The sequence below is a fragment of the Muntiacus reevesi genome, chromosome 13, assembly GCF_963930625.1.
Source record: "Muntiacus reevesi chromosome 13, mMunRee1.1, whole genome shotgun sequence".
NCBI classification, from domain to species: Eukaryota; Metazoa; Chordata; class Mammalia; order Artiodactyla; family Cervidae; genus Muntiacus; species Muntiacus reevesi.
Genome location: NC_089261.1, coordinates 43030200 through 43047250, shown reverse-complemented (window position 1 = coordinate 43047250; position 17051 = coordinate 43030200). Strand labels below are relative to the sequence as shown.

At 36.5% G+C, this 17051-nt stretch overlaps 1 protein-coding gene across 5 annotated transcripts in view; it reads left to right on the top strand.

The window, feature by feature from the left end:
* The window catches only part of SCLT1 (sodium channel and clathrin linker 1), a 218943-nt gene that overhangs the window by 73764 nt on the left and 128128 nt on the right, over positions 1-17051 (top strand). For all 5 annotated transcript variants that reach the window (XR_010658816.1, XM_065904109.1, XM_065904107.1 and 2 more), the window contains exons 7-9: positions 3549-3671; positions 10316-10381; positions 15162-15232. Coding sequence is in view for 4 of the 5 variants with exons in the window: in XM_065904109.1 (XP_065760181.1) it covers positions 3549-3671; positions 10316-10381; positions 15162-15232 (260 nt within the window). In the remaining variant the exon portion in view is untranslated. The remainder of the gene's footprint in view (positions 1-3548; positions 3672-10315; positions 10382-15161; positions 15233-17051) is intronic.

The window sequence follows — 17051 nt, the reverse complement described above, 5'->3', positions numbered from 1 at the left end:
TGTTTGCCATGAAATTATGGGACCAGACCTAGTTTTTTGAATGTTGAGTTTTAAGCCAGCTTTTTTACTCTCCTCTTTCACCCTCATCAAGAGACTCCTTAGTTGTTCTTCTCTCTGTGCCATTAGAGTGGTATCATCTGCATATCTGAGGTTGTTGATATTTCTCCCTGCAATCTTGATTCCAGCTTGTGCTTCATCCAGCCTGGCATTTCGCATGATGTACTCTGCATATAAGTTAAATAAACAGGGTGACACTGTACACCCTTGACATACTCCTTTCCCAGTTTGGAACCAGTCCATTGTTCCATGTCTGGCTCTAACTGTTGCTTCTTGACCTGCATGTAGGTTTCTCAGGAGACAGGTAAAGTGGTCTGGTATCCCAGTCTTCAAGAATTTTCCACAGTTGGTTGTGATCCACACAATCAAAGGGTTTAGTGTAGTCAATAAAGCGGAAGTAGATTTTTTTTTTTTTTTGAGTTCTCTTGATTTTCTGTGATTCAATGGTTGTTGGCAGTTTCATCTCTGGCTCCTCTGCCTTTTCTAAATCCAGCTGTTATATCTGGAAGTCCTCAGTTCACGTACTGTTGAAGTCTCCCTTGAAGGATTTGAGCATTACCTTGCTAGCGTGTGAAATGAGTGCAGTTGTGCAGTAGTTTGAACTTTCTTTGGCCTTGCCTTTCTTTGGGATTGTAATGAGAACTGACCTTTTCCAGTCCTGTGGCCTCTGCTGAGTTTTCCAAATTTGCTAGCCTGTTGAGTGCCCCACTTTCATAGCATCATCATCTAGGATTTGCGATAGCTCAGCTGTAATTCCATCACCTCCACTAGCTTTGTAGTGATGCTTCCTAAGCCCATTTGACTTAGTACTCCAAGATGCCAGGCTCTAGGTGAGTGGTCACACCATGTGGTTATCTGGGTCATTAAGATCTTTTTTGTAATGTTCTTCTGTGTATTCTTGCCACCACTTCTTAATATCTTCTGCTTCTGTTAGGTCCGTACCATTTCTGTCCTTTATTGTGCCCATCTTTGCTCAAAATGTTCCCTTGGTAGCTCTGATTTTCTTGAAGAGATCTCTAGTCTTTCCTATTCTATTGTTTTCCTCTATTTCTTTGCATTGTTCACTTAGGAAGGCTTTCTTCTGTCTTGTTGTTCTTTGGAACTCTGCATTCAAATGGGAATGTCTTTCCTTTTCTCCTTTGCCTTTTGCTTCCCTATGTATTTCCTAATATATAGTATTTGTTTTTCTCTTCCTGACTTATTTCATCGTATATAATAGGTTCTTCATTCATCTACTTCATTAGAATTGACTGAAATGTCTTCCTTTTTATGACTCAGTAGTATTCCATTGTATATATGTAAAATCTTCTTTATCCATTCATCTGTTGATGAACATCTAGGTTGCTTCCATGTCCCAGCTATTGCAAATAGTGCTATATTGAACACTAGGTTACCTGTGTCCTTTTCAATTATGGTTTTCCCCATGGTATGTTCCCAGTAGTGGAACTGTTGGATCATATGATAGTTCTCTTCCTAGTGTTCTTAAGGAATCTCCATACTCTTCTCCATAATGTCTGTATCAATTTACATTCCTACCAACCATGCAAAAGGAGTTCCCTTTCTACCTACTCTCTCAAGCATTTATTATTTGTCGATTTTTTTCATGATGTCCATTCTGATCAGTGTGAGGTGATATCTCCTTGTAGTTTTGATTTGGGTTTCTCTAATAAAGTACAATCTGAGCTATTTTTCATATATTTATTAGCCATCTGTATGTCTTCTTTGAAGAAATGTCTGTTTAGGTCTTCTGCCCACTTTCCACTTTTTAGTTGGGTTGTATGTTTTTCTGTTATTGAGTTGCATGAACTGCTTGTATATTTTGGAAATTAGTCCTCTGTCAGTTGTTTCGTTTGCTATTCTCCCATTCTGTGGGTTGTCTTTTCACCTTGTTTATAGTTTCCTTTGTTGTGCAAAAGCTTTTAAGTTTAATTAGATCCCACTTGTTTGTTTTTATTTTCATTACTGGAGGAGGTGGGTCACAGAGGATCTTGCTGTGATTTATGTCGTAGAGTGTTTTGCCTCTGTTTTCCTCTAAGAGTTTTATAGTTTCTGGTCTTACATTTAGGTCTTAAATCCATTTTGAGTTTATCTTCATGTATGGTGTCAGAAGGTGTTCTAATTTCATTCTTTTAAATGTAGCTGTCCAGTTTTGTAGCACCTCTTATTGAAGAGACTGTCTTTTCTCCATTGCATGTTCTTGCCTCCTTTGATGAAAGAAAGATGACATAAACAGATGGAGAGTAATTTCATGTTCCAGGGTTGGAAGAATCAATGGTGTCAGAAATCAATATACTATCAAAAGCAGTCTACGGAGTCAGTGCAATCCTTATCAATTTACCAATGGCATTTTTCACAGAACTAGAACTAAAAATTTCACAATTCATATTGAAACACAAGAGACCCTGAATAACCAAAGCAGTCTTGAGAAAAAGGAACGGAGCTGGAGGAGTCTTCTTCCTCATTTCATCCTGTAATACAGAGCTATGGTCATCAAGACAGTGTGGTACTGACTTAAAACAGAAATGCAGACCAATGGAATGAGATAGGAAGCCCAGAGATAAACCCATGCACCTGTGGGCACCTTATCTCTGACAAAGGAGGCAAGAATACAAAGCTAGGACATTTTTAGAACAAATAGGAACCTAAGAGTGCATTTCAGTAGCCATTAGAGCAATGACAATATCACAGGTTACATTATATAAACTTTGGTAAACTCCAGTGTAAACTCTTGCGCAGATGAGAGTGAAAAGAGAATAATGCCTTCATGTTATTATGAACGTAATTTTGTCTTCAAGGGTCCCTGTATCACTTTTGAGAATTACTTGTTGAAAAAATAATGACCTGATAAAATTCCTATTGTAAAATGCCAGATGAAAATAGTACAATACAATCAGCATACTGTATCAGTCCCAGTTTTTTTTTCCTTAAAAAAATACAGAATTCTCCCCTCAAATCACATTTATAAACAAAAATACATCCAACATTAATTAAGTTGATTGTGTCCAGATGTTAGCAGTATTTATTATCACGTGGTTTTAAAAAATCAGGTAATTTTTTCTTTTTCAGTTTTCTGTATCTTCCTGATTTTTTAGGATAAACATTACTTTCGCAATCAACAAAAAACCACTTGTGCTTTACCAAGGATAGTTTTCTTGGCTTACACTTGTAGAATTTTTTTGGCTTATACTTTCTTGTGGAACAAGGAAAGTGGATTTTTTAAATCTCTCTCTCTGGTTGAAGGGTATTCATTTTGCTATTAAATCTGAATCAAAAGAAAATTTCAGACTAAAGAGTTTTCATGTTTAGTTTTACTCTCTAATTATTAATACAACTTTATATCATCAAAAATGTTGCAACCATACCATCTTGTATAAATTCTATTTTTATTTTGTGACTTTATATACAAGAACTCATTGTGTAAAAGAATGTGATTCATTTATCCTGTGCAGTAGCCTGCTAATAATGAGTTCATAAATGTTTTTCTTTTATAGGAGAAAGCTCAGGCTGTGGAACTCTGGCAGACTGCTTCTCAGGAGTTGTACAAGCTACAGAAACTTTACCAGGAACATATGACTGAGGCCCAGATTCATGTTCTTGAAAGTCAAAAGCAAAAGGTAATTTTGGATTTCATGGTTTTCTTATGTATTAATAAGTTGCATTCTGAAGAAGTTGTTTTGGAGAAGAATGCCCAAGTCTGTAGTGTTATATTTATGTTGCCAATAAATAGATCTTTGATGGTTAGAAATCTTTTGAACACATTAAATGATCAAAATAGTGCCTAGTGTACATTGGGCTTTAAAATGTTATTAGCACTGAAAGCTGTATTTAGAGCTAAGAAGCGGCCATAAGATTTTATGTATAAATGAATCTCTAAAACTTTTATATTCCTGATTTTTTCCTGATTTAAAAAAAGACCAGAACTGTTCATTAGTTTATGGACAGTGAAGAAGGCAACTCAAATATGATGACAATACTATGTAAAACAAAAATGTTAACAACCTTAAATGTGACCTTTTACTGAAATAGATGTCAAGTGCCTCTAACATAAATTCATCAGAATAGGATTTTAAAAGAGGAAGGAGGGTGGGGAGGGAGGTGGGAGGGGGGATCGGGATGGGGAATACATGTAACTATATGGCTGATTCATGTCAATGTATGACAAAACCCACTGAAATGTTGTAAAGTGATTGGCCTCCAACTAATAAAATAATATTAAAAAAAAAAAAAAAAATAAAAGAGGAAGGAATGTTAATGGTTATTAAGGATTTCTTTATGTCCAAAGCAAGAATCATTTTATATTCTTTTAAAGTGGGCATCTAACTTTTATATCTCTATTAACATACACTCACTATCTCACAAGACCATCCATTCCATTGCAAAATCTACCTCCCTTATCTTTCCATTGATTCTTTTTCTGCTAAGTATATTGAAAACTTTATGACACAGAAAAGGTATCTTATTTATGCTTTGGTGAACTTAGAATATTCCTAAGTTCAGATCAGCTTCCAACATTTTATCCTTTGAACTTCAGCGTATGAAATAACCTTATTCCTGCGATGTGAATTTTTTTGCTAGTCCCCCTTCTGGGACATCTTCATCGTTTCCATCAGAACTTCTTTCTTCACTGATGCTGGGTTCATTTTCACTAAGTTACCCTTGCCGGTGTGTCTGTAGTCTCCTGAAGAGTGGCAGTGTCCATGTTCTCACAGTCAGGTATTTTCTCTTGTAACTTCATTTACATCATCATCCAGAGTTGTCACTTTCTGTTTCTTTGCAGCAGTTTTATTTTTATTGGCTAATTCCTTCTTTCAGTTATCAATTTTTGTAAAAATGTCACATGAGTGTATTATCCCTGGAAGAAAAGGAGACAGCACAGCTGCACACTCTGCTGCCTGTGCATGAACTGAATAACATGCTCTGGGACCAGAGACAGACTTCAAAAGTAATTATAGACACTGATCATGATGTTCTGTTATCATATAGTCACTTGTAGACTGAAGAGTTAGCAGTAAAGTCTGTGTTTTATATAATAATAATTAATATACTTGAGTAATATATAATCAGTGTTATATATAGTATTATACAGTTAATGTATTGGTGACTGAAATTTGAATCATGTTATACAGAATTAATGTAACTGAACTGTACTATAGTAAGTGAAAATGATGCATTTCAAGACTACAGGACATGGACTGCCTGTACTCTTTCAGTGCATGAGATGCTGCATTGTCTCTTGTTTCATTCTGTTTGGTTGTTGTGCTGAATTATAAAGTCCTTTAAAATGTGATTAAAGAGGAACAATAATAAGCCAAATATCGAAGCAACTAGTGGAATAAAGATTCTTCTGACCATATTCTCATATAGTAAAGAAAGCAATTTCTCCTTATCAACTATGTTATTAGTATAAATGTTAGTTAGGAAGGGGGCTGACTTTTCTCACCGTAGTATTGGATCATACTTTCCCCAGAGAAATTCATAGTAATTTATGCATATATATGCGTGCGTGTGTGCCAAGTTGCTTCAGTTGTATCTGACTCTTTTCGACCCTATGGACTGTAGCCTGCCAGACTTCTCTGTCCATGGGATTCTCCAAGCAAGAATACTGGAGTAGGTTGCCATGCCCTCCTTCAGGGGATCTTCCAGACCCAGGGATCGAACCCACATCTCTTGCCTCTCCTTCCTTGGCAGGCGGGTTCTTTACCACTAGCACCACCTGGGAAGCCCCATACATATATGTAACACTGCAGTTTATGTTATATATAATATATAATACCTAACATAATATCTAACAGTCTTTATTTGCAAATGATTTGTAGTTGCTGAGGGCTTTGTTGTAACTCAGGATTTGAATGTGTCTATAGGGTTCCTTGGTGGCTCAGTGGTAATGAATCCTCCTGCCAGTGCAAGAGACATGGGTTCGATCCCTGAGTGAGAAGATCCCCTGGGGAAGGAAATGGCAACCCACTCAAGTATTCTTGCCTGGGAAATTCCGTGGACAGGGTAGCTTGGTGGGTCACAAAAGTCAGACGCACCTTAGCATCTAAAAACAACAAACATTTAAAACTATGGAGTAACTCCAATTCTGATTCCTTTCCTGTGGATTTTTGAGAAGTCAGCTATCACTGTGTCTCTCTTCAACTCTTACAGAGTTTTCAAATTCCAGTTTATGACCATTTGTATTATTATCATTACAAATGGGTATTTTTACCTAAGGAAGTCATAATAATACTTATGTTGCTTTTCAGTTTACAAAATGATTTTTCCAAACATGCCCTCATTTGAAAATAACTCACATGTAATCTGAGCTGTAATACTTTTACCTCTGAGTTCTAGAAATCATTTCTAATATAAGTATGTTTTTGAAGGCTGTTTCTTCATTTAGGTCAGTCGACTAAGCCATTAGGTTTTGTTTTCCACCTGAATAAGATCATTCTTATGGTACAACTTTGAAGTTAGGGTTTTTTGGGGTTTTTAGTTGTTACTGTTGCTGTTTGCATAGACCTTACAGATAATACTTTGTCTTTATTTGAAGCTTTATCTATGAAACTTCAAATCTGTCATCTGACATATTAACAGCTCCTCCCAACTTTGTCACCTGCACATATGATGTTTAATTTGGTCATAGTAGATAATCAAAAGGTTTAAAACTTGTGGGCCAGTCAAACCATGAGACTTATAAGAAGAGGGAAAGGCACAATAATAACTGTGCTATGATTTGTATTATAGGTTTTAAATAGGTTTGAATGTGGTTTTTCAGTATTGGATAAGTTGTCTCTATCATACCTGTCTCCTGATGGATTGGTTTCTAGAAATAATTTTGTCATGTCCGCCTCTCAGTCATCACCCCATGGACAGCAGCACACCAGGCTTCCCTGTCCTTCACCATTTCTCCGTGCTTGCTCAAAGTCAAGCTGTCAGTGATGTCATCCAGCCATCTCAACCTCTGTCGTCTGCTTCTCCTTCTACCTTCAGTATTTCCCATCATCAGGGTCTTTTCTAATGAGTCAGCTCTTTGCATCAGGTGGCCAAAGTATTGGAGCTTCAGCTTCAGTATCAGTCCTTCCAATGAATATTCAGAACTGATCTCCTTTAGGATGGACTGGTTGGACCTCCTTGCAGTCCAAGGGACTCTCAGGAGTCTTCTTCAACATCACAGTTCAAAAGCATCTATTCTTTGGCGTTCAGCCTTCTTTGTGGTCCAGCTCTCACATCCATACGTGACTACTGGAAAAACCATAGCTTTGACTAGACGGACCTTTGTTGGCAAAGTGATGTCTCTGCTTTTTAATATGATATCTAGGTTTGTCATAGCTTTTCTTCCAAGGAGAAAGCATCTTTTAATTTCGTGGCTGTAGTCACCATCTGCAGTGATTTCGGAGCCCCCAAAAATAAAGCCTGTCACTGTTTCCACTGTTTCCCCATCTATTTGCCATGAAGTGATGGAACCAGATTGCCATGATCTTCATTTTTTGAATGTTGAGTTTTCAGCCAGCTTTCTCACTCTTATCTTTCACCTTCATAGAGGCTCTTTAGTTGCTCTTCACTTTCTACATAAGAGTAGTATTATCTGCATATTTGAGATTATTGATATTTCTCCTAGCAGTCTTGATTCCAGCTTGTTCTTCATCCATCCTGACATTTCACATGCATATAAGTTATCTGCATATAAGTTAAATAAGCAAAGTACTCCTTTCCCAATTTTGACCCAGTCAGTTGTTCCATGTCCTGTTCTAACTGTTGCTTCTTGACCTGCATACAAGTTTTGCAGGAAGCAGGTAAGGTAGTCTGGTGTTTCCATCTCTTTAAAGAATGTTCCACAGTTTGTTGTGATCCATACAGTCAAAGTCCTTAGTGTAGTCAATGAAGCAGACAGAAGTAGAGTTTTTCTGGAATCATCTTGCTTTTTCTATGATCCAATGGATATTGCCAATTTGATCTCTGTTCCTCTGCCTTTTCTAAATCTAGCTTGAACATCTGGAAGGTCTCGGTTCACATAATGCTGAAGCCTGGCTTGGAGAATTTTGAACATTACTTGCTAGCTTGTGAAATGAGTGCAATTGTGTGCTAGTTTGAACTTTCTTTGGCTTGCCATTCTTTGGGGTTGGACGGAAATCTGACCTTTTCCAGTCCTGTGGCCACTGCTGAGTTTTCCAAATATGCTGGCATATTGAGTGTAGCACTTTGACAGCATCATCTTTTAGGATTTGCAATAGCTCAGCTGCAATTTCATCCACGACATTTGTTTGTAGTGATGCTTCCTAATGCCCACTTGACTTTGCACCCAGAGATGTCCAACTCTGGGTGACTGATCACAGGATCGTGGTTATCTGGGTCATTACGATCTCTTTTGTGATGTTCTTCTGTGTATTCTTGCCACCTCTTCTTAATATCCTCTGCTTCTGTTAGGTCCATCCCGTTTCTGTCCTTTATTGTTTCATCTTTGTATGAAATGTTCCCTTGGTACCTAATTTTCTTGAAGAAATCTATAGTCTTTCCCATTCTGTTCTCTTCCTCTATTTCCATTGTTCTCTTAGGAATCCTTCTTTATCTGTCCTTTCTGTTTTTAGAACTCTACATTCAAGTGGATATATCTTTCCTTTTCTCCTTTGCCTTTTGCTTTTCTTCTTTTCTCAGTTATTTGTAAGGCCTGTTTAGACAGCCATTTTGCCTTTTGCATTTCTTTTTATTGGAGATAGTTTTTATCGCCACTTCCTTTACAATGTCACAAACCTCCATCCATATTTCTTCAGGCACTCTATCAGATCTAATCCCTTGAGTCTATTTGTCATTTTCACTGTATAATTGTAAAGCATTTGGCTTAGATCATACCTGAATGGCCTCGTGGTTTTCCCTACTTTCTTCAATTTAAGTCTGAATTTTGCAATAAGGACTTCCTGATCTGAGTCATTGGCAGCTCCCGGTCTTGTTTTTGCTCACTGTATAGAGCTTCTCCGTCTTCTACCACAAAGAATGTAAGCAGTCTGATTTCAATATTGACCACGTGGTGATGTCCATGTGTAGAGTTATCTCTTGTGTTGTTGGAAGAGGGTGTTTGCTATGACCAGTGCGTTTTCTTGGCAAAACTCTATTAGCCTTTGCCCTGCTTCATTTTATACTCCACAGCCAAACTTGCTTGTAACTCCAGGTATCTCATCATGACTTCCTACTTTTGCATTCCAGTCCCTTATGATGAAAAGGACATCTTTTTTTGGTGTTAGTTCTAGAAGGTCTTGTAGTTCTTCATAGAACCATTCAACTTCAGCTTCTTTGGCATTAGTGATTGAGGTGTAGACTTGGATTACTGTGATATTGAATGGTTTGCCTTGGAAACAAATAGAGATCATTCTATTTTGAGATTGCACCCAGGTACTGCATTTTGGACTCTTTTTTCTACTATGATGGCTACTCCATTTATTCTAAGGGATTCTTGCCCACAGTAGTAGATACAGTGATTATCTGAATTAAATTCCCCCATTCCAGTCCATTTTAGTTCACTGTTTCCTAAGATGTCAGTGTTCACTCTGCCTGTTTGACCACTTCCAATTTGCCTTGATTCATGGACCTAACATTCCAAGTTCCTATGGAATGTTGTTTTTTTAGAGCATCAGACTTTACTTTCACCCCTAGACAACATCCACAACTGGGCATTGTTTCTGCTTTGGCTCTGCCTCTTCATTCCTTCAGGAGCTATTTCTCCGGTCTTCTTCAGCAGCCTGTTGGTTCATCTTTCATTGGTTCATGAGTTAGTCTTTCAGTGTCATATCTTTCTACCTTTTCATACCGTTCATGGGTTTCTCAAGACAAAATGCTGAAGTGGTATGCCATTCCCTTCTCCAGTGGGCCACTTTTTGTCAGAACTGTCCACCATGATCTGTCCATCTTGGGTGGGCCTACACGGCATGGCTCATAGTTTCATTAAGTTAGACAAGATTGCGATCCATGTGATCAGTTTGGTTAGTTTTCTGAGATTGTGGTTTTAATTCTGTCTGCCCTCTGATGGATAAGGATAAGAGACTTGATATAATGGTTTCACATAAAATAATTAGCCATGTTATATTGTCACCTTATTTAATTTTGTAATCATTAAACATTTGTTTCTTTTTATTTTTTTGACTATTGATCTCACAGTACTTGTTAGAAGAAATACAAGTGATGTCATCTAGATTTAGGCATAATGATTTTAGACTTGATTTTAGTCTAATTTTAAATATGGGTTTCAAACACAATGTTATTTATGTACCCTTTCTTCCTACTATAGGATAAGCTGACAAGTTTTCAGCAGCTGACCAAGCATCTTCATATTACTAATGAGAACGTAGAAATGGTAAGTGAAAATATCCATTTAGTGCACTTATTACATAAATTAGAAATTGTCACTATAAGTAGTCGTATTTTCACTAAGGTAAATCAACAAGATAAAAAACTTGAAATTAAAATAGGTAGGCCATACTCTTTTCTTTTTATCTGTCTTTTCTTTTGCATTCAGTAGCGTAACATGGGAGTTTACAGTAGGTTCTAGAGATCTAAAACTAACATCTATCTGAAATATATTCTAATCTGAAAATGCTCCTAGGGTTCTTGGTAAGATCTCCTGATAGTAATCTAGACTGGGAGTGCCTCAAGAGTAGGGTTCACTCTTTATTCTTAGTATTTCTTCTAGAATATGGTCAGGTATCAACTAAGAATGGTAGAACTGCTAGACAAAGGAGTAGCCCAAATGCTTAAAAGCAGCAGGACACTGAGAACCACTTGGTAGTGGATTGACCACCCATCACCTGAATTGCTATACCTAAATTTCCCTTTAATTTTTCCTAAAAGAAGTATAATTAGCATTCCCAGTTCTGCTCTTTAACCCCTACTCTTTTTTTGTTGTTATTGTTTTTTTTTGTTTTCCTTCTTGGAATTTTATTTTACCTGATTGTTGAGTAATAGGATTATGACATCTCAGATAATTCCACTCTTTCCTTTCTTCATTTTACTTAGTTACCCTGCTAATCCTTGTTAGTTCCTAATGTCTTTGTCTAAGAGTGGAGTTGTGCCATTAAAAGTAAGTTTATCCAATCAATTTTGCTCTACTTTAAAACATTTCTCCTTTAACCATGTAAAAAATACTAAATTTCTCCCTATTTATATTAATACTGGAAATTTCTAATCACTTATTTTTAATAATGTGCTTCTTAGAGTTTTAAAATAGTACTAAAGTGCTCCAAAATAAAATGATGACTGATTTCCTTAATTAAGAAGTCTTGTTTCTACATGACATTAAATAATTTAACCTGACGTCACAATTGCTTATTCTTTCTTTCAGTATTTCCTAACATTGTGCTATTACATAATCCTTTGGAATTTTATACCACAGTGCCCATATTTTATTGTATTTAACTCTATATTCTGATGAAAGTCATAGAAAACTATGTAAATATTTACAGGACATACTTAAAAAATTTCTAGTGAGTGAGTAAAGTTCACTCAGTCATGTCTGACTCTGCAACCCCATGGAATTCTCCAGGTCAGAATACTGGAGTGGGTAACCATTTCCTTCTCCAGGGGATCTTCCCAACCCAGGGATCAAACACAGGTCTCCTGAGTTTCAGGCAGATTTTTTACCATCTGAGCCACCAGGGAAGCCCCCCCCCCCCACCCCAAAAAAGAAAACAGTTGTAAGGTGTTCATAATAACAGGCCAGAACTAAGAATGATTAACTATGGATATAATAAAAAAGATACAGAAATAAAAGTTGGATGAAGCATTTATGTTATAAAGAGAAAAGAAAAGACTATTCTGTGGTTAAAATAAAGAAAAATGCTAATGCGTTGCAGACAGACGCTTTACCGTCTGAGCCACCAGGGAAGCCCAAAGAAGACTCTACTAAATGTAAATGTTAAGTGATTGTAAAGATTTTGTAAATCTCGAGCATTCAGAGCATGGTCATAGAAGCAAATTTGAGTCAAAGTCAAGTAATTTCCATTAAAAATTTTTCTGTTTATATGAATAAACTCTTAAATGAATAGATTCCTATATATGTACAGAAACAGTGTATATAACAGAGTATTTAACAGTGAATAAAATCTTTTACAACCAGTGTACTTTAGTAATAAGCAGAATGTAAAAGGCCCTGAACTAAATGATACCTAAAAATATGTTTATATTTATTTATTATTACTATAGATACAATAAGAGTTTATGTTTCTTACAGATTGTCTTTACTGAAAGCATATTTTTCTTGAGATTTATTCATCTCTATAAAGTAACCCCAAAATATTTGTCAATTGCATACTAAGTTCCTTCCGCTGTCATGGGTTCTCTAGTTGAAGGGAAATGTGCATCTGTTCACAGAGCCCCTGTCTAACTGGTAGAATAGGAATGACATTGGAAATAATCGGTGATTGAAAGGAAGACTTCCAGGGTCCTTTATGAATCTCCAAGTTCTATATTATTGATATAGTACATAATTTACTTTGTGATCACAAATATGTAACGTCATAAAACCATATTCAGATGCAATTGTTGAGTTCTCACTAGGCTTGCTAGCAGGTTATGTGTGATTGTTCCCTATACTAGCTTCTTAAAATTCACAATTCTAATGTATACTTCTGCTAACGACTCTACATAATCTACCTTTAAGGTGCTCACATAGAGTAAAAAACACAAGCATTAATTATGCCAATTCAAAGACTATATATGTTATAGTAAAACATTAATGGTACATTACAAACGTTATAAAGGAATTCAGAAACATGAATCAGTTCGGGCTGAGTCATTGAGATAGCTTCACAGGCGAATTTGAATTGATATTAAAGATCATCTAGTCCCTCAAATGATATAGGCATCCTTCTATTAAATGCTTTTCAGTTTAGATGATCCTCTAGTCACTGCTTTTAATATCCCTTCCTTGTGAGAGATCTTGTCATTTCCCCCAGAGCCTGTGCCTTTGAATGCTAATTATTAGAAAGCTAAAATCTTTCTACCAGATTTCCTCCCACCGATGTATGATTTTATCTTTTGGAATAACAGAACAAAATCATTTCATTTTCAAGTCAACCTTTCAGTTATTTGCATGTAATCATATGTCTTGCATAGCTTATGTCCTATGCCACATCCACTTTTCTGTTTTAACTTTTTAATTTACCTACCTCTCATTATTCTATCCTTGTTTCTCTGTATGCCTTGATGGTCTCTTAAATTGTGGCCTCTGAATTAAATACTAAATTCTGTACTGGAGTTTTCCACTTCCCAAGGTAAAGATGTAGTCCTCAGGCTCTCTTTCATGTCTTAATTAGGAATTGATTCACTCCTCAAAGGTATAAGTACTTAGAATGTACTGAATCATGTGCAAGATGCTGGCAGTTCTGGGTGAAACTGATCTTCAAAATTAGGCTCATGTTGTAGCAAGGAATATTAAACTTTAAATTCAGTATTTAAATGTGCTGCAGTGTGCATTATGAAAGTATATATAAAGTTTTATCAAAATGCAAAAAGGAAACAGTTTTGCCTTAAGAGCGAGTGGACCACATGGGGTATGCAGTGCTGAATGCTGGCAGAATGAGGACATCCTAAGTAGGGGGATATTACAAAAGTGTATTTAAAATATGATATACAGGAGGGGGGATCAGGATGGGGAGCACATGTAAATCCATGGCTGATTCATGTCAATGTATGGCAAAAACTACTACAATATTGTAAAGTAATTAGCCTCCAACTAATAAAAATAAATGAAAAAAAATGATATACAAAAGTGTACTTAAAATATGAAGTCCATGAAATTGGGTAGAGTATGAAAAAAGCTCAATGAAAACTGCTTCAGGGACTTTAGTTGGAGAGAGGTGTGAATGATCTGTTAAAATGGAAAGAGACTGAAAAACAAGACTATCAGTTAGAAGGTAATAATAATTTATATGACGTTGCCTTTAAGGCATATAGCTAATGGTAATGATGAGGAATTTGTACCATCATGGTATTACCAGCACTTATGGAAGATAATCAGTTCCCTTAGAAAAAGAGTTTTTCTACACTTGGAAAGCTGCTTCATATCTTACTTTAGCATTAGCAGACCTTGAGGAAAGTGTCCCAAAGTATATAATTTATTTGGGCAGTAATACCAGGAAAAACCAGTAGGGGAGTAGAGATATAATTATACAGAGTGAAGTAAGCCAGAAAGATAAAGAACAGTACAGCATACTAACACATATATATGGAATTTAGAAAGATGGTAACGATAACCCTATATGCAAAACAGAAAAAGAGACACAGAAGTACAGAACAGAATCTTGAACTCTGTGGGAGAAGGTGAGGGTGGGATGCTTCAAAAGAACAGCATGTATATTATCTATGGTGAAACAGATCACTAGCCCGGGTGAGATGAATGAGACGAGTGTTCGGGCCTGGTGAGCTGGGAGGACCCAGAGGAGTCGGGTGGAGAGGGAGGTGGGAGGGGGGATCGGGATGGGGAATACGTGTAACTCTATGGCTGATTCATGTCAATGTATGACAAAACCCACTGAAATGTGAAGTAATTGGCTTCCAACTAATAAAATAAAACAAAAAACAAAACAAAACAAAAAAAGACTGGGAAGGGAGAAGAAGGCAGCCAATAAAGGATTTTTATTAGTAAAGCAAATTAACCCTGTGCGTAACTGAAACTTAATCCCACTAATGAACTCTGGAAGCCAGTTTAGAAACAGGCTCAGAGTTATTCTACCATAGGGCATGGGAATTTGGGATTTTTACCTGCCAATTTCCTTCATTCATTGTTGTTGGGCTCTTATGGAACAGGCTGGGGACATGAATTCTACACCACCTGTAGTCGTCTACATAGAAAAAGACTACATGGAAAGACCTTGCTGTTTAGGTGAGCAAAGGAGGCTTAGAAGGCCGGAGCAAATCAGAAGAGGCAGAAATGTAAATGCAGGTAGTTTGAAATAAAGCAGGTGTCTGCTGAAATAGGGAAGGCAAGGAAAGAGGGCTAGGGCTGTATTTTATCATTAAAAAATCTAATCATTATCATGAGTTCATTTTTTTCACTTACACACCCTGTAGTTAGTCTGACATAGAGTTTTAAATGTTCTAATACTAAATGTTTCTTTTTTTTTTTTTTCTTGTGGTAGACCAATCAACATTTTCTGAAAACAGTAACTGAACAAAGTGCGGAAATCGAGCAGCTCCGAAAACAACTTAGGTATTGTCAAAAATAATTTTTGTTAAAATAATTACTTTTCTTCAGTGAAAGTGATGATTTCATAGTTCTTTCCATGAGTGGTTTCTTTCCCTTCCCTTTTAAACTTCTGTCAGTTACTTCTTATGTGCATGACCTTTTGAGTCTGAAGAGACTGAAATCAAGACTATTAGTCGGGAGGCACTTATAATACATATATGTGAAAGGATGTCCATATATGTGAAAGGATGTCCCATGATGGCAAATCCAGTGCTTATAGAAAAAAAAATCAGTCCTCTTAAAAATTTGTTTCTACACATATTTTTCTTTGAATTCCCTCATAAACAGACCCGAAGAGTTTCAAAGTGTGTATGTTATTTAGAGGTAATGCCAGTGAACAGCAGTAGAGAAGTGGGAAAGTGAGACCAGGGAGGGGAGGAGAAAGCAGCTAGTAAGGGGTTTTTAAAAATCACTCAGCTTAGTACCATACATATATTATGACCCACTGGTTTAATAGTCGTTGCGGTAATAGACTTCAGAGGATAAACTCCAAATGACCAAAAAAAAAACATTTTTTCACTTTTCATTCCCCTTAGTCATATAAGGTTCTGTACTATGATGCTGTCATATAGAAATATCTTTAAATTGTCATGCATATTTATATTTTACAAAAAAGACATTGTTACTGTTTGTTAAATGAACCTTGCTATTTATTTTGTTTTTCCTACCATCATGTATTTTGCCCTGCAAATACATTATTCGGGTTTTTTAAAGGAAGACTTACTTTACAAAGTTTTATATACCACCCTTTATATTTTTATTTTATTAACTTCATGAACTTTTAAAATTTAATTTAGTAAATTTACCTTCTTTCTCCCTAGACAATTTTACTTGTGGGCTTTTATTTAATTCTTATTTCTTTCAGTGTTAATGATTTTGCAATTTAAAATAGTAATGATTTATTTAATTGCAATATCATCTTCCTCTTTTTTTTTCAAAATGAAAGTAACTTTTTAAATTATAAAAGTAATGTAAATCCATTATAAAAATGCTTTGGATAGTATGAATACATCAAATTGCAATAAAATTCTGACAGGAAGTTAATACAGACTCCACAGGTTAAGAGCAGAGTCCCCAGTGTGACTGCACTGAACTCAGACACCAGCCACAAGTTCAGGGGTCTTCAGGCCACTCACACCTCTGATCAATTGAATGCAAATGTGTTGGTGTTCCCGCTAGACCCCCAAGGTTGATAGTTCTCAAAAATGGCTCAGAGAACTCAGGAAAGCACCATACTTGTGATTAAAATTTTATTACAAAGGACATAAATCAGAACCAGCCAAAAGAAGAGACTTGTGGGTAAGATCTAGACAGATCCCAAAAGCAGAGCTTCGTGTCCTCTCCCAGTAGAATCAGTGTGTTTTGCCCTCCTGGGACATCAATGTGTTTACCAACCAGGAGTCTCACCTAAGCCTCAGTGTCCTAAGTTTTAACTGAGGTTTTATTATGCACATATGCTTTATATCGGGCTTTCCTGATGGCTCAGCAGGTGAAGAATCTGCCTGCAATCCAGGAGACACTGTTCGATCCCTGAGTCAGGAAGATCCCCTGGAGGAGGGCATGGCAACCCACTCCAGTATTCTTTCCTGGAGAATCACATGGACACAGGAGCCAGGGTGGCCTACAGTGCAAAGGGTCACAAAGCGTTGGACACAACTGAGTGGCTAAGCATGCTTTATATTAAATGCAGACAAGTTTACATTACAATTAAGTGAAATTTATGATGACTGCGTCAAAGAGCAAAATGCCCTGTGAATCAGTTTCTGAATTTTAAGCTTTATGA